This window comes from Diplotaxodon limnothrissa, linkage group LG22, assembly GCF_057381915.1.
Source record: "Diplotaxodon limnothrissa isolate DT_005_m linkage group LG22, D_limnothrissa_male_GT1.1, whole genome shotgun sequence".
NCBI classification, from domain to species: domain Eukaryota; kingdom Metazoa; phylum Chordata; class Actinopteri; order Cichliformes; family Cichlidae; genus Diplotaxodon; species Diplotaxodon limnothrissa.
In genome coordinates this window covers 14,350,494-14,371,384 of record NC_140616.1, presented here as the reverse complement: position 1 = coordinate 14,371,384, position 20,891 = coordinate 14,350,494, and the positions used below count along the sequence as shown (strand labels likewise).

Sequence of the window (20,891 nt, the reverse complement as noted above, 5' to 3'; positions counted from 1 at the left end):
GTCTGCCTCCATCTCACCTGATCCCCAGCATCCTTTTCTGTCACACCAACCCTCTGCATGCCCTCCTTCACTACATCCATGAATCTCCACTGTCGTCTTCCTCTTTCCCTCATTACACAGGGTTTAGGTGTTCTCTTTCTCTTCCACTGTCCATTAGCCGGTGTATTGAGAGAATGCGTAGAAAGGAGATGATGCTTTTTAGTAAGTTAAACTAAAAACTAATCAAAATGATTCTTAGGCTTGTTTGTTATTATGTAAGAAGATTAGATTCACTTGTTTGAAAGTCTTGACATTGTCTCCTGTAATTTATTGATTATCCCAGGATGGCAGACATATGTGCACATAGTGTGTGCTACTACTCGATTTCATCAGCATCCATCTGTATCCCTGAGTGATCGTTTAGTCTTCCAAGGCTTTAGGCCATAACAAAGTACAGTGGCTCCACCAATTAAACTCAGAAGCCAATTTTGAGGTCCATACTCAAATCCCAAGTGATCAGAAGGGAAACTTTTGTAATAATGGAAATTTCATAAGGTGCACAAAGTGATGAAATTGGGGAGGAATTTCTTTTCTTTTTTTAATTTAAGCCCTTTTGAAATTTTTCCATTTATTTTTAATTGATAGAGTCAGAACGTTATAATCACACCTGACATTTAAACAGTTTCACAATGAGTTTAAAGTTATCAAGATGGGGAATATTTTTATTCCTGACCTTTACCTCCTTGGCAGTGCTATAGTTCAACCTGTATGTGCACGTTTCCTTTTATTGCTTCAAACACCAGCTCATTCATCTCTTTTTTTCAGTCATATATATATGAGTATTAACTGGTTAAGCTGTGTAAATTGACGATTTCACTTAATTCCATTTTAAATTTATAGCTGCAGGAGTTTGAAGCAGCACTGAAGCAGCGAGATGGCATCATCACCCAGCTCACATCCAACCTGCAGCAGGCCCGTAAAGAGAAAGACGAGATCATGAAAGAGTTTTTGGAGCTGACCGAGCAAAGCCAAAAACTACAAATTCAGTTCCAGCAGGTAAAAATACTTTCATATTTATCAACCGAACTGTTTATCTGTTCTGTACTTCTTACGCTTTTAATATGATACTTTTGTTTGTAATTTAAAGTCTAATAAGCAATACATATTTGTGATAAGGTGGTCTTATAACCTTTAAAAACTGGACCTGTGTTTTTCCCCTTTATTTTTTGTACCGACTTATCTGACTGGTCATCACAGCTGCAGGCAGGTGAATCACTGAGGAATACGAGCCACAGCAGCACCGCGGCTGATCTTCTACAGGCCCGGCAGCAGCTTGTTCAGCACCAACAGCAGCTGGACGAGATGAATGTTGAGGTCAGAAAACTCCAGGAAGAGATCAGTGAGATGGAGTCGGTAAGAAGTTGCCTTGTCTGTTACGCTACATGTTAATATTTTTGTGTTTAATTAAATTGGTTGCACAGTGTGTTTTTTAAATGTAGCCCAAGCATTTCTAAGATGTAATTGTCTTCGTAGTCAGGGAGAAGAGCTGAAGAATCATTTGTCCAAAGGATAAATGAAAAGGACTTGCTGATTGCTCAACAAGAAAACCTTATTTCGAGTCAGGAGCAGTCACTGACAGAGTTGAGAGCAGCAGAGGGGTCTTTTGCACAAACACTGAGGGAGAAAAATCAGTTAATTTCAGAGCAAACTGCAATAATCACAGAACATGAGCGGTCACTGACTCTGCTCAGAGATGAACTTGCTCATGTGGGAAGGACTACAGATGAGAATATTATACCGCAGTCAGATGAGAAAGATCTCATTATAGCAGAGAAGGAGACAGTCATTTTAGAACGTGACTGTTCTGTTACGCAGCTCGAAGATGAGCTGGAGACCTCAGAGAAACATCTGCGCGAGCTCCAACAGCGAATGGCTGTAAAGGAATCTGAGCTGGAAAAATGTCTGGATGAGTTGGAAAGCACAAGGTCTGACTTGGAGAGTTATAAAAATGAAGTAGAGAGTTGTAAATTACAACTGGAGACGGAGCAAAAGGAGTTGGAAATTTGTAAGAGTGAACTTGTGACCTCCAGACAGAAAGAGCGAATGTCATCTAATGAAATCATGCAGCTCATGGGCACAGTCGAAGATCTGCAGAAGCGTTGTCACCGGGGCAGCATGTCTGAGAGTGACACCGTTCAAAAAATGCAGGGAGAGACCGAGAGGAAGCTGGAGCTTCTCAGGGCGGAGCTGGACGAGATGTACGGCCAGCAAATTGTCCAGATGAAGCAGGAGCTTAATTTGCAGCATGCAGCGAGAGTGCAGCAAATGACTGAGCAACATCACGCAGAGCTCGAGCTTCTAAAAGCTCAACAACTGTCCCAAACTCCCACTGGCAGTGCTGCTGAGGTGGGTGCACTTAACACTAAGATTAGGGAGCTCCAAGAAACTTTGGAGCAGTTTCAATCTATGCACGAAAAAGCCAGACATGAGCTTAGCGAAGTAGCCAGAGAGAAGGTCAGCCTGCAGGCCAGGGTGGATGGTCTTCTTCAAGAGCTGCATTTAGCTAACGACAAAGTGGAGCAGGTATCCCACAGTCTTCTCTCTCAGGAAAGCCAAAAAGTTGAGCTGCAGCAGCTCCAAGAGACCATTGACAATCTGAGGAGTGAGCTGTCTGCTGCTCAGGAAGCCGCACAAGAAGCTGAAACTAAACATGAATCTGAAATAACCAATTACAAGATTAAGCTGGAGATGATGGAGAGGGAAAAGGATGCTGTGCTGGACCGCATGGCAGAGTCACAGGAAGCAGAGCTGGAACGACTGAGGACCCAGCTTCTGTTTAGTCATGAAGAAGAGCTCACCAATCTGAGGGAAGACTTGCAAAGAGAGAACTTCTTAAACACAGAAAACCTTCTCAATGAAGCTGCTATCAAACACGAGAAAGCGCTGGATGAGCTGCGTGCTGGTTATGAAGAAGAAGTGTGTTTGTTACAAAGGGAGAAAGAAGAATTTGCCACAGAACGGGATGAACTTTTGCACCAGATTCTTGGACTCAAAGAAGACCTGAAGATGGCTTTGCACAGCTCTAAAACAGACAAGCTCGTCCAGCAGCTCCAAGAGCTCCAGGTCGAGCTTGAGGAACTCAGAAAGGGTGGAGAAGAACGAGCAAGAATGGAGACTGAAATGCATACAATACTAAAAAAGACGGACGTACTTGAAAACCAAGCAAAAGAGCGAGAGCAGCACTGGGAGAACAAGCTTAAAGAGCATGAACAGGAAAAGGAGACGCTGATCCAATCAAATAACACTTTGAAAGAAGAGATTGGCTCAAAAATCACGAAAATTGAGACACTCACGGCAGAGAACAATCAAATCCAGCAACAAGTAGCTGAGCTTAGGGAAGAAGTAGAAAAGCAGAGAACTACTTTCTCTTTTGCTGAAAAGAATTTCGAGGTCAATTATCAGGAGCTGAAGGAAGAGTACAAGTGTCTCATTGAGGCAAAGACGCAGCTGGAAGAGAGGACACGGAAGGAGACGCTTGAATTTGAGGCAAAAATTGCCAGCCTTCAGTCACAGATTCGAGAGCTGGAGGAGAGCAGCAACATGGAGGACACAACTGATAAAGCTGTGATTGAAAAACACTCTACTGAACTAATGGAGAAGCTTAATGTTACTTTGAATGAGAAGGAAAGCCTGACTGGAAGGCTTTCTGAAGTTACAGAGCAATTAATGTTTACAGAGAGCAAAGTGGGACAACTGGAAGAAGAGCTGATGAAAGTGAGACGAGAAAACTCGGCGGTCATTGCCCGAAATGAAATCCTAGAGAAGGAACTGAAAAAGGAGCAGGAGATTACGACAGAGCAGATAAGAGGGCAGGATGCCCAGAGAAAAGCTAAGCTCCAGGAAGATGAGGCAGCTCTTGAGCCAGTTTGTTCTTCGGTGGATCATCACATTCAGATTCAGTCTCTGCAGGAAGAGATCAAGGCTCTTCAGTCCCTCTTACAGGCAGCTGAACACGAGAGAGACGCCATTCGGCTGACTCTGGAGCTCAACAGGCTCTCACAGACTCCGTCCCCGGCAGCGGTGCAGTCCTCGGGGGAGGGACCTGTTGAAGGACGAGCCTCCCCGCAGAAATCCTCAGGCTCAGGGTCAAGCAGGCGCAAGAGGCGGCAGAGGTCGAAGCAGGAGCGCAAAGTGGGCTCAGCTCTTTCAGAAAGCAGAGAAGAAAGACAAGGGGAGGAGAAAGAGGAGGCAGCGACTGAAGAAGAGAGAGCTAAAAGTGCTGCAGAGGATGAGATGCAGCCTCAGATGGAGAGACAGGTTGCGTCTCGTTCAGGAGAGGGGGCCGGTAAGGAGGACTCCACTGACGGATACCAGGGAGACGGAGGCAGAGGCTACATCAGCAGAGAGGTAGGCACTCACATGTATCTGCTGCAGCACGCTGCTACCGTTTTCCTTTGCCTTTTTTACAGTATATGTCTAAATGATGAAAGAGCTTGTGAAAAGAGTTAAAACTGCATCACAATTAATGCTGGGGTACTTGGTGTTAACACTGTTGTTATTATTATTATTATTATTATTAGCTTTGTAAAAAAAAATGTGCTGATTGTGTATTCGTAGCCAGATCTTGCTGAAATATTGAAGAGAATGTGACTGAGGCGTTTCAGCGCTGACATATTTTTCTCTGTAGTGAGACACAGTTATGATTGCAGATTGCCTTCAGGCTTGCTCTGAAAGGTAGCACTGAGCAACATAGTCAGGCTGCTGTGCTGAAAGATACAGTTTCAAGTTTAACCATTCAGCGAGGTAATTGTGGGAAATATGCACGCTCAATGCAGCCTGCATGTTGCATTGAAGTGTCCATTGATATTCTGCTCATTTCTACTTTTTAAAGAGGCGCTATTCAATATTTATAATCAGCTCCTCCTCAAACTCCGCGTAATAATGCTGCTTTTTAAAATGGCTGGAAATGGGGAAGAAAAGCAGTCAGCGCAGCACTTTAAAGTTTTACTTTAGTAGATATGTAGTTGATTTGCAGTGTAAGAGCCACATTTCTATTTAAAGGACTTTACTGATGTTCTGTGCAGAGTTAATACTGGGTTAAACAGGAGATTATAAAATCCCTGCATCCTTTGTAAAGTGTAGTGGATACTTTTAGGAAAGAGTTACTAGATGTACTCCATGCTCCCACTCAGGAAGTGATCCATAGCAGTGCATCTTACATTTCTGTTCATCGCTGTCTTATTTGTGAGCGCTTGTGGGAAAATATCAGCTTTAAAAACTACAATACATTTACTTTGCTTGCTTCTTTAGGTGAGCGGACATGGTCCGACCGGAGGCTCGGAGCACGCTGTCGAGGGAGAGCCGACCGAACATGTAAATGTCACTTAAGCTCACATCTTGCCTTTTGGTTTTCAGTTGCTTTGATGCATCAAACAGCGCGATGTAAAGGTCAAAATATTTTTTAAAAAACAACCCGCTCATACAGCTGCAGTACAGTGCAACCTGTGCTTTTATCCTACACCCGTCTGATGAATAAATTCCTCCTGTTCACGAGTAGGTACAGGCAACGAGATTTGATCATTTCCACACTCGACGTGCCTCAAATTATCAAGTGGATGTGCTTGTTGTGTAGGCAGAAAATTTTCACCAGGCAAAATGAAAAATAAACTCTGCATCAGCAGTCGTATCAGACGGCCTCACGAAAAATTGAAAATAAAAATTGTCATCAGAGGAAAAGCATGCTGTAAGGAATACAGTAAGGGGGGGAAAGTCTGTTTCTCAAAGTAAAATGGTCCTTGATGTCAGGGAGCAGCTGGGGATAATCCTTGACAGTACCCGAGGCGGTTGCTGAAGAGAGAAGCTAACAAAGTGTGCAGGTTTCTGTGCAAAAAAATATGCTCCTAAAATCTCTGTAAACATGTAAAAACCTCAGTTTAACATTAGGAACTAGACTGTAGACTACTTCTTAATAAAACCACTCCATTCCCACTTTAGCAAGTCTCTTAAAAACAAATATGGGAATTGTTTTATATATTTGAGCTTTTCCTTTTTCAGTATTTGGAGTAAAAATATGTCATTTTGTAGCAGCGTCACATAATAGCACAGCTGCCATCTGCTTGTTAGGCACTGACCATCTCTCATCTGCATGTTTTTAAGCAGCAGCATCTGCATAGCTACAGGTTTGAAAAGAGTCTGCTCTGCATCCGTCAGGTGTAGTGCGAACGGGGAGATGGCGTCATTAAAGTACACCCTGTTCAGAATGTAGAGTGCACTTTAAAACGTTTGACATCAAAGGTAACAGAATCGCAGGTTCACAAGTGTGTAACCATAATGAGTTTGTGCTAATGCACGATGCATAATTAGAGAGAGAAGCCTCACCGTGGGCCTTTTGTTCCTCGTTAAAGAAGTGATAATAGCAGACCTCACATCCTAAACACAGATGGCTCGTATCACGGCTCCGCCAAACAAATATGATTGCTGGCGTTATGTTATTTAATAATTTATGTCTTCTGGTTATTACATTAATGTAGTATTCTGCATAATTTAATTTGTGGTCATTTATAACTGATATGTGATTATATTTAATTCTCTTTTTTTCCTTTGTATATAAATATCATAATTCTGTACTTGTGTGTGTATATATATTTAATAGCATACATATACTGAATATCTGTATGAAAAGACACATCCCATTATGGGTTATTTGATGTTGATGAGATGATCTCTTCTTCCTGCTTTAAGGGTGAGTGCAGGTTGCAAATGGAGGCCCAGCGCATTAGCCTGTCTCAGATCCACGCTGCCCAGTTTGAGCTGCTGCAGGAGGAGACCGATGCCCGCACACGCTCTCTGGAGCTGCAGCTGCAAGGCTTGAAAGATCGCGGTGAGCAGATAGAGAGCTTTGTGTGCATCTGTGTTTGTGGCAAAGCAGAGCAGCAATCTGATGGGCTCATGTGTCCTCCACGATTTTGTTTTTAATACTGCCTGCTTATAGTTACACATCAAAACCTTTATGATTTTATATTACCTACATAATTTTTGTGCTTGTTTTTCTTAGATGAACAAAAAAGCTTCAAATACCAGGATGTGATGCAAGCCGTGTCTGAAGAATGCACTGCGATTATTCTGGTAATTACTAAGGAATAATATTTGAATTTGGTGAATCCTTGCCCTTTTTTTAAAAAAGAAAGTGTGGTGCTTCATTATTATCTCATTCAGCCTCATCTTTGTTTCTTTTTAGTCTTTTCGAAAAATCTTTGGTGAAAAGTTTTTGGTGAGCGTCGATGCAGAGAGCAAGCCGCTCACTTCAGAGGAACAACCAGTAACTAGTGACTCCACCTCCATGATCCTGGAGGCCAGAGGTACGCTTTTAACGAGTACATTAAACAAATATTGCATGTAATAAAACACATGAGTCTCCTGAATGCGGCACCACGGGGTCACCGTTAATTACTGTGTGGCTACTAAATGCTTTTACCTCACCCGCTGCAGGTGCACACTCGGATACAAAAACAAAATGTAACCCTTCTTTTTATTTTTCTTTCTTTTTATTTTTAGAGCTTTACAGAGAGCTTCAGCAGGTCAGAGAGAGGATTGAGCAGGAACATCGTCGACTCTCACAGCTCCAGGCTCTGCTGAGAGACGATGGGAACAAGGTAGAAACTTACTCACCCGCAGCCACAAGCTGTGCTTCAGTTCTACACTACAAGCTAATTCCAGCCAAGCTTTGAGCTTTTGTTTTATCACAATCAAATATTTCATTATCAAATATTTGAATATGTTCACAGCAGAAATAATGAGAATTGTTTATGTAGTTTCATTGGCTGTGAAATTTCTTAATTAGCAGGTTGGACTGCATGCATCAGTGCATGAATTGTGCTGTATCATTTTATGTTAGTATAAAACTGAAAAGTAAAAGGTTTTGCTATGGAAATTATTCTATATGGGAAATAATATTTTATAGCTCTGAAGTGTTTGTTTTGAGGACCAGTAAAAATTAAAGTATGCATGGAAGAGCCCCACTAAATCTGTTGTTTTCCAGATGAATGAACTGCAGACAGCGTTCAGTGAGCTGAAGAGCAACAGTGAGAAGGAGATCTCTGATCTCCGAGAACAGGTCGCCTCTTTAAGCCCCTCAGCAAGCAAAGGTAAATCTGGAGTTCATTTTTCTGATAAAAAATTAAACGCTATTATATGTCAAAGCTCATGTAAGTGTGTAATAATAATAATAATAATACATCTTAAAGATCCCAGGTTTAGGATCACTATTATTCGTTCTCTTGTAAGCTGTCTGCAGCTGCAGGCTTTAAAGTGTTGCAGAGTTGTGCTGTTGAAGTGTGTGATGATTTTTGTGCCCAGAAGGTCCCTCATACTTTGAGCTGGTGTCCTGGTTACATGGTGCATTTTAATTTTTGCATAAACTGCTTTGTATTCAGACTGTTTCTCAAATGTGTATAAAAGAATGCAAATGCAATGCAGTAAACAGCAAAACAACGTTTTGACTCTTCTGTCCAGAAATATTTAGTTTATCTTTTACCTGTAAATGTTATTGTGACCAAGTTATTTCTCTGCTCATTCATTTCTTGCTAGATATATGCATGTAGGCTTTTGGCACTGCAGCAGGCTGCATTCCCAGAACAAACATAAAAGTATCTTCTAATCAATTTAAATCTCTGATGCTTTCTAGTTTCACATTTCACCTCTGTATCGATTAGATCTGGAGGAGCTGCCCGGTGCATCTACTTCCCTGACCATGGAGTTGCAGAGGCTGAAGGCCGAGGCCAAGGAGAAGCAGCTGAAGCTGGAGGAGAGTCACAGGCAAGAGATGGAGCGTCTCAGAGCTCACTACCAGCAGCAGGCCACAGAGACGGAGGAGCGATACGCAACGGAGCTCTTCATGCTGCAGCAGCGACTGCAGGAGGTCACCACCCAATACAGGTGATGCGCCAGTTAAGTGAGACCCTATTTAAATGTTTATACGCATTTTAAGACAAATTAGTTTGTGAAGAAAACTTGCACAGATAAAAACAAGGCATAAGATATTTTTCACTGGGGGGGAAAAAACCTGTAAAACATTTAAAACCCCGAAGTTAATTTTTATAGATGACTTTACACTCCATTGTTGTTTCATGTGAGACTTTTTAGTTTTTAAACAGCACTGCAGCTGCGCTGATAACATCTCGTGTTTACGTTGAAACACACGGACTCATTTTAATGCTCAGTTGGCCGAGTTTGTGTATGTCAAGTCTGAACAGACAAAGTGACATGAGTGACTGTACTAAAGATAACTTCAAACACAAGCTGGTGTGCACATCCTGTGCAGCACGTGGAAGCTACCTGACCCACTTCAGTTGACAACAAAGCCTTAACTAATTAAATATTCACTAGGCCGCCCACAAACATGTGAAAGTACCTTGTCAGCCTTTACAAGTGGTTTTCAGAGAGAAGGGAGGCAATAAAAAAAGAAATCCACACGCTAAGTGCCATTTTCTTTAATTAAATAACCTTGTGGCCAAATTGTAAGCAGTTGCATCTCAAACATAATCTCTGAACTCTATATATCCTGTGTCTTCCATCAATCCGTTTTCACGCATCCAGCTTTTGGTTTCCGGGGCAGTAAAGTTAGCCTTTATGTGCTAGCTCATGCTTCCTACATACTTTGAGTTAGAGATATGATAAACTAAATACATATTTATATATTTTTAATGCATGAAATCAGTCTCTTTCTTTTTCTTTTATAACTAAGACGCTGCTGCCCTCCACTGTTTGAGATTGTAAATATAAGCTTGTTTTCCTCTCCTGACTTAAGTCTAATAAAAGATTTCCAGAGATGTGGAATTCAGTCACAATTTTATATCCAAGTAAATTATTCTTACGTATATATCTTTACTTAAATTACTCCGTTACTCCATAGGGGCAGGGTTACACTCAGTAATTTTATTTTTTTTGTTTCTAAACATTATTTTAAAATAAATAGTAAATTTACATCAGCAGCGTTTGACTTAATGAACTTCTTGTAAACCTTTTTTTAAAAAGCAAAAATGATGAGTTGCAGCATATTTAATTTTGTTTATTTTATCTGTTAGCCTCATTATTCATTATTGAAAAGATCATTTACATACATTTTTGGACAAAGATACAACGTTTGTGTGAAATGATAGATAAAGCATGCAGGCTCAATGATAATGTAATAAAACTTGAGTTGACGGTTCTCCTTTGTTACTATTTTTTTTATCTGAACAGTGCAGTGAATACCCCCCTTTTTTTGTCTCAGAGGTGCTCATCTTTACCCACTCAGCTGTCATTCTTAAACTTTTAAACTTGTTTTACGTCACAGTCGATGCTGACTTTGCATTTTGTCTTTCTGCTTCTCCAGTGTTCCAGAGTCCGGCTCTGAGAGGATGGAGGAGCACAGAGAGGAACTAAAGGTTTGGTTTCCCCACTTCACCCTCTTCCTAAGTCTTCCACGTCACACGCAGCATATCGTAATACAAGCTGAAATATGAACTTGCATTAAGATGCTATGACAGTAAGGGTGGATAGGAGGGAACAGTTGAAGCCTTCAGGGTAAAACGTGCCCTAAATCCCCCGCCTCAGTTCCACAACCAGCATCGAGAGTTAGTCCTATATCTAACGATTAAAAGGGGCTGGATGTTGCATAACGCCGTTTTAACCAAGCGGGCGTATTCTAGTTTCGGTGGCTGCATGAAAGGAGGATTCTGTCTTGCGTGAATGAACTGCGGTCCATTTAAGCCATTTCAACTTCTCTCTTTCCTCAGTTTGTCATTCTTACTCCCTCTGACCTCAAAACTGCATGGCTCATGTTTTCAGGCTCTCACATCCTCACACAGAGATAAGAGAGGAAGATTGACAGAAGTGGGGATAAACTGAGGAAAAAATCAGGCACTTTCCGACGTTGTATGTTTTTGATTTGAAGCGTCTAGCTTGCAGCAAGACGGCAAGGAAGGCGAATGACTGTGAAATAGACAAGGAATGTCTCATCACAAGACAGAGTGGTAGTGTGTTAGTGGAAAGTGTTTCTGTATTGTAACGCAAGACATCGCTTTATCTCTTTATCATGTCTGGGAGGCAGGGAGAACAAAATGCTGTATTTAGCAGTGGATGAAGGATGGGGGGAGCTTACCTAGAGGAGTTGGTTTTTTCAGGAACTGTCTTAAGGAACTTTCATTACTTAAATCTTCACAGCTTGCTTCGTTTTAACACACTGCTGCTGTTGTACACTTTCTGACTTCTTTCACTCTTTTCAGGAGCTGAGTGGGGAGGATTTGTCAGAGGAAGATGTGGAGCTGTCCCGATCTGTCAGGTCTGCAGGCCTGACAGCACAACTGCAGGCACTGAGGAAAGCGCTCTATCACAAGTACCTCCAAGAAGTCGCCGCTCTCAAAGAACAGCACAGCAATGAGCTGAGGCAACTGAGAGAAGAAAGGGAACAGGAGGGGAGACCGGGAGACAGAGCAGAGAGAGAGCAGGATCTCAACGGGATCAGCGGTGCTGGAAGCTCCACCGAGAGCCTCGGGGTAGCCGCGCAGGTCCCTGTGGAAGAGAAGCAACACCGGGAGAGAGTGGAGGAGGAAGTCGCCAGAGTATGTGGACATGTATTATGAGTTTTTGTGCAAATATCAGGTCGAGAAAGCCCCTGAGATCAACTGGTGTGATCTTGTTTTCAGAGGCTTGATCCTCAGGTCGTGGACGTTTATAGTGTAGTTTGTGGACCCCAAAAATGAAACTTTTAGATCTCCATTGTGTCTCACATTAAACAAAATCATGAAGAAAATGTCTTTGTACCCATGGGTTTTTTGTTTTTGTTTTTTAGGCTATAGTTCAGATGTCTGTGGAGTTTGCACAGCAGACTGAGCTGGCTCGAATCAACAAGCGTGCCCGTGAGACAAGCTCCTCCATGCAGACCCAGTCGGACGAGGAGGCGCTGTTGGACGGGGAGAAAGAGGAGCCGACTCCCAGAGATTCCCTCACTGCAGGCAGCAGGCTGGAAGAAGTTGAGAGGGAGAGACTGGAGAGGGAGCTCGTAGAGAGGGACACTGAGATTAGGAAGTTAAAGGAGGAGCTGCAGAAATCTGCAAAATCAGGACCTGAGCAGGTCAGTGTCATCTACTCAGCCGTCATATGCAATGTGTGCATCTGCTCTCCACTTTCAACCAACATCACACATACATTTATTCCCTCTGACCGACTTATTTGCTGCTGTCATTAATTTTAAGATGTACCATGTCACAGTTCAGGTGTTGCATCTCTTGGGTTGAATCTACGTTATGTATCGTTTATTTTTTTTAAGTAGTAAGAGTAGTATTGCTTTTTGGCTACTCTTACCTGAGAACTATGAGCTTGAATTTTGTTCCTGAATCTGGGATTTTTTTTATATGCAGAACTTTAATCAATAATGTGGAGGAAGCAGTTTGGTTCTGTATTACAATATAGTTTCCACATTTTGCATACACACACCTACTTCATTAAAAAAAAAAAGTTTTTAAGTATTTTAGTCAAATGATGCTGTAATTTATGAAATTTGTAAAGTTTCATCAACTATCTACCCTGCGTGCCCTGATTTCCATGTGCTGATTGAATATAATGTTATTTTTCAAAGCACTCCTCCTGCCTTCACCAGCCATTTACTGCATGATTAAGCTTTAACTGTGTGATAGCAGAGGCTGTCATTTTGAGTTTTCCTTGTGGTACGAGTTACTCCAGCCCACTCTCTAATATCGTTAGCTTCATAGCATAATTGCCTAAGTCATTTGACTAAGTCAATGACTTAGGCACTTATGCTATGAAGCTAACGATATAGTATAGTAAAAAAAAAAACTACTTAAAAATACTTAAAAAAAACGTTCATGCACAACAGTAAGTGGTTTAAAATAACTGTAATGATGAGAAAAATGCATCTGGACCTTAAATTATTCATATGTGTTATGGTATTTACTTTGGGTCTTTGCAGAGACATTTTCAAAGTTAAATTAAGATGTGGAAATGATCCACATCTTAATGATCCACAGAAATAAATAGCAAAAACTTTTCTTTCTTTCTTTTTTTTTTTTTGATAGAGGCAAATCTTTTCAGCCTAAAAACATACAGTCGGTCTATTTACAAACTGTGATGCTGAAGCTTTCCGTTTAATCTCAAAAGTACAATTTTCAGAATCAGAATACTTTACTCACTAAATCACTAAAGAAATTATGTGGTTACAGTTGCTCCAAGACAATTAGAACAGTAACTAAATAAACTAAATTAAATAATACAATATATCACAAAGTTCACAAAATATAGGCAATGGCTCTAATATATAAATATTCATATTATAGCAGAGAATATCTCTATCTATCTCTCTATCTCTCTATCTCTCTATCTCTCTATATCTATATATCTATATATCTTCTAGATTAATGCATATTTATCAGTTGTTTATAATATCAATGAATTCTGTGCAAAAGAGATCCCTGGTTCAGCCAGAGTCTGACTGAAATTGGAAAAATATCAACCTCCACACAACTAGAAAAGATCAGTTACTATCTAGTGTTTTTTGCTTTTAGAGACTAATTACAAGCTGACTACTCAGACGTTGAGTGTGCAATACTCGTGGCCTTTGGTTGACCACTTCTGATTGCATGGCAATTACAATGAAAAGTTGAGCCGTTTTGCCTCCAAACGGTCGGTCTGGCTCAGGCTGACTGCAATCACTCTCAGACAGTGTGAACGTTTGCAAATAATTTCTGGGTAATTTAGAAAAGTAGACAAGTCGGCCACACTCAGCTGGTTACCCTAGTTATGTTCTGGTTGTAGTCCTATTTAAAAGCAGCCTTGCCAACTGCCTGTTTTTCTGGGGGAAGGAGGGGGTTTGAAATTAAACCATCTGAGTCTCTGTTTCATATCTAGAAGGTTCTGACTGGACTGGATGCTATTAGCTAATGTGAATTTCTATAGATGGCAACAGATTTTCAAATTCATAACACAAGGTAGCAATAGCTCTGGTTGTGCTGTTGTCTCCACGCAGCGTTTTCCCTGGAGTGACCGAGACATTGTACAATTACTTTTTAAACCAGCTTTGTTAATTGTGGTTCCATTTAGGAAAAGAATTTAAAAAATCCATTTAAATTTGTTTTTGTAATACTCAGAAATAGATGACTAGGGTAGTTTGCATATTCTACAACAAACCACAGACACTCACAGTCTGACCTTGGTTTCAGTGTCAGTGCCTTAAATGCATTTTCCTGTTTTCAGGTGTCACAGTGTGCAGTGCTGTGTTCTTACTAAAGAATATTAGGAAACAGTAGCATGCAAAACATGTGCTGAAATAGTTTAAATAACTTCCGCTCGTATTGCAAACTACATTAACACCTGGCATGTAATCAGTCCAGTAGAATGTCTGGATCCACATTAGTTAGCAGTTTTGCAGAAAGATGATGTCTCCAACTATTTATTTATTTTGGTTTGTCACTTATGATTTGAGCCAAACTAGTAAACTGATCCCATAAACTGTTTGTTTGGGGGAAACGATGGGATAAACTTCGCATTACTGCGGCTCTTCCAGGAGGTGGAGCTATCGCCTCTGCCAGTCTTTGTGCCTCAGGTGCACCTGTTGCCATAGCAGCACAAAGATAGTAGTGTTTCTCTCAGCTCCAAGGGAGTTAAAGTGTGTCTTTGTGTGCGCTTGTAAAAAGGCCAGTGTGTCTATGTGCGCCTTGCTGGGCCTGATTTGAATTCACTTTTACTAATGGTCGCGCACGCTCAGCACGCTCTCCGCTGCTGTCGAGAGTTTTCAGGAGTGTTTACGCGGCCGAAACTTTGCAATGACGGGGCTGCTGTCTGTGTTTTCTCTGCTGCCCGTCCAACCCTTAAAGAAGGAAGATGGCGGTGATGGAGAAGCAGAGGACGATGATGATCCAGGCGGTTCGGGAACAGCGAAGGCTGATGAACGCAAACGGTCTTCACAGGACGACGAAGATTCTTCTGATAAAGAGGCTGAGAGGTACCTCTGCATTCATGCTTTCTCAGTATCAACACATCACTGTTGTGTGGACAGATGCTCAGTTTGTTTTTATGATAGCCTGTTGACTGAGTGCCGCACACATATTTATCTATCCAGTTGTTCACATGTGAACTCCTCTTCAGTTTTTTTTTTTTTTATGAGTTTAGTACTAACTCTTCATCTTCTGATGATTTTTAGAAACTTGTTGCGTAAAGCCAACATGAAGCTCAGTCAGGTGCTGGTTGAAGTCTTGAAGACCACAGCAGCAGCAGAGGAAACGATGGGCCTCCACATGCAGAGTCTGCGTGATGCTTCCGGTGCAGCACAACTTCCCCACTCCACCACACAGTCAGCCAATACAGAGCCACTCCGACTTTATAACACAGGTGAGCAACATCAAGATTCAGCAGTAATTCAATACTGAATCCAGTTATTAGCCAAACAAACAAGTGAAAGAGCAGACTGCAAAACTTCAAAATATGATTATGTGTTTGGACTAAAAATACTGCTGATAGTAGCTGACCTTGTAGTACGAAAGTCATCATCAAAAACGACACTGATTAATTTCTTGAGATTTCTTTAAAACTCTAGACTTGAATTTCAAATTTGATTAGTCTCGCTCAAAACACAAAATAAAGCAATAACACTACATCTGTAGCTGCAATTTAATTGCTTCTGTGATTAATAGGAAATGCAGTACCATGTGCCTGAACAAGGAGATGTTGCCTTCTGTGGAAAAAGTTGGCAAGCGAACATTTAATGCGATCAGATGCAGATAACAGTGCTGATGGTCGTATAATTGAGGTGTTAGAAAAGTATTAGATTGACCTAAATGGATGATTAAAGATGAGGGTTATGTCTCCATGGAGGCTAAGCACAACACAGTCTCTTGTTAACTTTAGATCCTGGATTCATTTGTTATTTTGATACTTCCTAAAAAACATAGCTGCTCATAGTAATCAGTGACCTGCAGGTCATCAATAGGACATCAGAGGTTAGACGATTGTTTGGCTAACCTGGCGTAAGTCCAATGTTAGACTTTATCATGCATGCATTTCAGGTTGTCACTGCACAGACACTAAACATGTCCGCCCGTATGCCTGCACTCTCCAAACAGACTGAGAAATATTATAATAAGAACATTATAATAATACCCGTCTGTGGAGACCACAAGCGAGTATAATCCTTATTCTTCTTACTTTATTTTTTGGGGGGAAATATTACCTCTAAAGAGGACACTGAGGATTACAACACATTCTTGGCACTTTTGTACAAATTCCTATTATAACAGACTTTTGCTGATTGCAGGTCAAAGTGGAATAAAAAGCCAAATAGTATTTTTAAAAAGTATGGTTGTGCTTATCTGGGAGGCATTCAACGTAACACTTAAGTCTTTTTTTTTTTTTATTGCACAAGTTTTCTCAAAAGCTTGTTGTCCCATGACTGATATCGGTCATAAAGTCCAGCCAGTCGTGTATGCACGGTAGATCGGGGTTGGTCTTATCACATACTTTCATGCAAAACAGTTGGAGCTGGTGAATCACCGACCTGTGTGACGTTTATATATGCAACCGTGACAGCACTTTATCTCATTTCCCCTTTTTAATGAAAACATATTTAAAACACAGTTGAGCAACAAATGCCTGTAAAAGTCACAAAACACCACACATAAGTGTGCCCGTGTTGCACAGCAACTACAGCGCGTTAAGTGTTTTTGTGCCACATCAATTCATTAACTTTTCTGTTAGTTTGTTTTGCATTACCCCCCACAGTGTGAACTCTTCCAAGTTTTGTTCCCAGGTTGCATAAGAAGTCTTTCATTTAAGAACAGAGCCAGTTGGGTTCCACACATTTTTTTTGTGGTTACAATTAGAGAAACCAGCGTCATAATAAAACCGGCTCGTGTCCTTCAGAAGCTGCTTTGTCCTGTTGTGCTGCATCTTTATGTCGCGCTGCCTTCTTCTTCTGCTGTCATGATACTGTGTGATTATGAGCTTAATAACATAATGTGAGTTACATAATCTGTCAGCTGTGTTACGGGCAGTTATGCGAGTGTGCTGGACCCGGTTTGAACTGGATGATGTGTGCACGCTCACCCTTATTTTGGTTATATATTTAGCACTCTTTGGCATATGACTAGCATTTTTAATGCTTACCAAACATGAAGCTTTAAACTGCTGCGTCCTTACTTAGCATCTGTGAGTCCATGTTGCTTCCCCGCAGTACTTTGGTTAATCTCAAATTAGGCACCACTCAGGCCCTAACTGAACTTTTAGATACAGACTATTAGATTTAACTTAAAATATGCACACGTTGAAACAAACATGATGCATTTCTGCCTTCTGTTGCTCTGGTTAAATTCCAGGTTATACTTCAGGACGTTTACAGGGCGGTGAGACTGGTGCAGACAATGTGAGCATGTGGTCCAGAGAGATGAAGACTCCTGAGGGTCTGGAAGTGTCCCAGCAGATGATGGACAGTCTGCTGCTCGGGCCAGGGCCTCAGCTCGAGAACGAGGAATATTTAATGGGAATCAGCAGCCGACTGCAGACAGCTCTGGAGAAAATGTTGATGGCCATCACTGATACCACTAACCAGGTATACCCCAAGCATTGTTGGTTGTTAATGATTTGAGTTGTCCCCTTCCATTCATTTATTAACTTTTTTATTGGGTAGCTCACCTGTGAGTCTTATCTTAATGGGCAGATTTAGTTATTTTTAACCCAATTATAATAAAAAAAATTATTTAAGCATGCATAATAATAATAAAAAAGCCCAAACAATGCTTGATCTTTTTAATATTTACTGGTACTCTCTGCATCCTGAGACTTGCAAAAGAAGACGAGTACTGCTCCCTAAATATGAGGGAAGAGCTGGCAGGAAGTTAGCTTACCATACAGGCTAGAAACAAGGGGAAACGGCTCATGTGGCTTGCTCCAAAGATCAAAAATCCCCCAAAAGTACCTCTTTAACTAACCGATTAACTCAGTTCATTTCATTAATTAGCAAACCAACTCATAAAAACCATTTCCAGGGAACCAGAGGTATCATTCTCCTAATTAAGCCTTCATTAAGTGATAATAAATTAAAGTTTAGCAAGAGACCACAAGCTTTAATATTTGACATTTTTCTTGCTCTGACTCATTTTGACACCTTGCCCTAGCTTATTGTCCTCTGTCCAGTGAAACTGGTTCTCTGTGGGTTCAGGTTTCAGAACAATCCCTCATGAATCACCCTGTGTTTATGTCCCTAAAAGTTACCAATAAACAGAAAGCTCCAGTGACACATGTAGGCTTTGTCAAAGTATTTAAATGCACACACTCAACTCCGTCACCCCGCTCCCCTTCTCTCGTTCTACTCCTGTTCATGGAGACATAATAGGGATGAGGTGGCAGAATGTGACTGGCAACAAAGTTGTCCTGTCTAGAAACTCGTGCACACAAAAGAGCAGCCTCATTCCCAGCGGTTGCCTGTAGATACGAGGAGTATTTACACAGAGCTTTTGTCCGGCCTCCCAGCCTATCGTAGTCCAGTTCCACCAGAACAACTCCATCCCCCTCCCCTTAGGCCATCCACGTAGAGCATATCCTGTGACAACGCGCAGAGACGAGGCCAGTCTAACTAGGCCAGTGAGCGTGTTACAGTAACTGAATGCACAGTGTATCACCCCAGCGGCTGAAATTCATGTGTTATTCATGCTCGAGTGAGCTTTATCGTGGCAATCTAAAAATAGCTTTAAAGAAATTTCAGGCTGTTGTTTTAGCATCCATTTACACCACACTGTTATTTATGGAATCACTGGTTGTTAGGGGTTTTGGCGTGTTTGTTTGTTTTTTCAAAGGGTATATTCTCCAAATTTTGTTAAGAGTAATAATTTGGGTTACCAAATAATTTTAAGCAGCAATACCAGAACTCTTCTAACAGAGAAACATGTGCTCTAGTAATTTTAAATAGTTACTTTTAACCATTCTCTGGCATCATATAGACCAAATAATTTTATAAAGGTAGTTAAGAAACTGCTACAAGGTGAAAATGATCCTTATTTGTTCTCCGGTAAAGAAATACTGAAGTTTCTACAAGCTGCTTTTTAATTTGTGTGTACTTCTCCAAGTACATGCAATTAATCGCTCCCATAAACTTGTAATCAACAAAGCCCCTAATGGCGTCTCAGTGATTTTCCTGCTGCTATTGATCCTGTGTTCATTTGTCTTGTCTCTGGCTGGTGCTAAGTGATCATGTCTTGGATTGATGTAACAAGCCCGATCAGGAATGTTAACTGTCTGTTGAACAACTGCTGTAAATTATTTGCCTGGGGAAGGTGTTTGCGTGGTTATTGCCCACTCCCATTATACGTGGGCGAGATGTGGAAATTGCTCGTGTGCAGCAAATTCAAAAGTTGACTCTACAAATGGAGACTTTACTTTAGGTTTGACCAAGAGGCAGCGTGTCAAAAAGCCTTAATTGCTTTTTTTTTTTTTCTGCTGTGCACAGGAAAAGGAATCTGGTTTGACAGCTTTCTGAAGGGAGTGTGTTTTGTCTGTGGTTATTTCTGTGTATAGGGAGTGTGTGTGTGTGAGATCTACCTAGCCCTCTGGCTCTAAGGATTGAAGCCACACCTGCTTCCCTCCCACTTTTTTTCCCCCAGCAGTATCCTGCTCTCTGTAATGAATGTAGGAAGTGGAAAAAGTGCCCTCGTCTGTTGAAAATGCTTTTGGATGGTTTGGATTTGAATCTTTTTTTCTTTTTTTCCCCCCTGTGGCAGAAGCGTAGAGATGGGTAAAGGAAGTTTAGCAGTGTGAGAGTATCTCTCGCTGGTAGTAATTAAACCTCGCCTGACAGGAGAGTAGTGAGGGATATTATGGTAAGAGCACGGGAGCATGCGTGGAGCGGGAATGACAGCAACCCTAGAAGGAAGTAAGAAGGAAAGAGTGAGTGACTACAGATCTGAGCACTGTCATTTCACCCTTGGCCGACTGCTGCTCGGACTAAACAATTAAAAAGGGGGCCAGTGGGAGGCTTCCCGGCAGGTTTGGGTTGCTACAGCGGCATAGTATTGTTAATGAATCTCCAGAGAGAGAAAGCGAGTGGAGGGAGAGGAGAGCAGGCGGGAGCAGATGTGGGGGTGTGAGCTTCACTGAGCGGTATGATATGGTTTCACTTCGAAGAAAAAGAAGAGCAGAGAGAAGGCTGGGGAGCTTTAAAGAAGGCATAGAGCAAAGAAATGCTTGTCTTTGTGTTTACATACCTCCTGCAGTCACGGTCAGGAATGCTCTTTAACCTGCTGGACCCAGAAATGACTTCCACCTGCTGCCGAGGATGACACTTTCTAGTAGGATCATAAAATCCTCACCCTCACCGGATGATTTTCTCTCTCAGCATTTACCTGGATTTCTTTCTACCTCAACCAGAAAGTATGTGATTGAGCTGACGTGAATGTCACCTCCAAAGATTGTTTACTCTTCTGCCGAGCGTACCAAACACATAGAAACTGTTGCTTGGAGCTATCCACAACACTATTCACGCCTTCATCCCCCGCTGGACTTCATTGTCATTCTCAGTTTGCCTAGCTCAGCCTGACGGATAACAGCACCTGGAAATCCTTTTTGATGACTTCAGATAAGATTCAAAGTGAGGTTCTCCCATCATCCGTACGTCGTCTACCATGGATTCATATCGCTCTTACTGGAACTCGAGTATGCAGAGCAGCACGTGGCTCGAAGGGGAGGACAAGGATGTGTACGAGGTGGAATCTCGCATACCCCTTCCTCGACCGTTCCCATTTTGCAGCACGCTGAACGAGAAAAACGCTGTGGTGGTGCAGACACAGATTTCACATGTCAATCACAGGACTAGCGGCCACCTTCTTAAAGTCGTCTCCAAAATCTCCCTGCCCACTCCCCCTTATACAGTAAGTTTA

At 41.6% G+C, this 20,891-nt stretch overlaps 1 protein-coding gene across 1 annotated transcript in view; it reads left to right on the top strand.

The window, feature by feature from the left end:
• The window catches only part of akap9 (A kinase (PRKA) anchor protein 9), a 65,653-nt gene that overhangs the window by 17,647 nt on the left and 27,115 nt on the right, over positions 1–20,891 (top strand). Inside the window, exons 6-21 of the mRNA XM_085347021.1 lie at positions 880–1,035; positions 1,237–1,392; positions 1,513–4,386; positions 5,290–5,352; positions 6,721–6,866; positions 7,032–7,104; positions 7,217–7,337; positions 7,534–7,631; positions 8,018–8,123; positions 8,691–8,913; positions 10,352–10,403; positions 11,244–11,579; positions 11,810–12,091; positions 14,847–14,974; positions 15,173–15,360; positions 17,340–17,572. Of these exons, the coding sequence (XP_085203147.1) occupies positions 880–1,035; positions 1,237–1,392; positions 1,513–4,386; positions 5,290–5,352; positions 6,721–6,866; positions 7,032–7,104; positions 7,217–7,337; positions 7,534–7,631; positions 8,018–8,123; positions 8,691–8,913; positions 10,352–10,403; positions 11,244–11,579; positions 11,810–12,091; positions 14,847–14,974; positions 15,173–15,360; positions 17,340–17,572 (5,235 nt within the window). The remainder of the gene's footprint in view (positions 1–879; positions 1,036–1,236; positions 1,393–1,512; positions 4,387–5,289; positions 5,353–6,720; positions 6,867–7,031; positions 7,105–7,216; positions 7,338–7,533; positions 7,632–8,017; positions 8,124–8,690; positions 8,914–10,351; positions 10,404–11,243; positions 11,580–11,809; positions 12,092–14,846; positions 14,975–15,172; positions 15,361–17,339; positions 17,573–20,891) is intronic.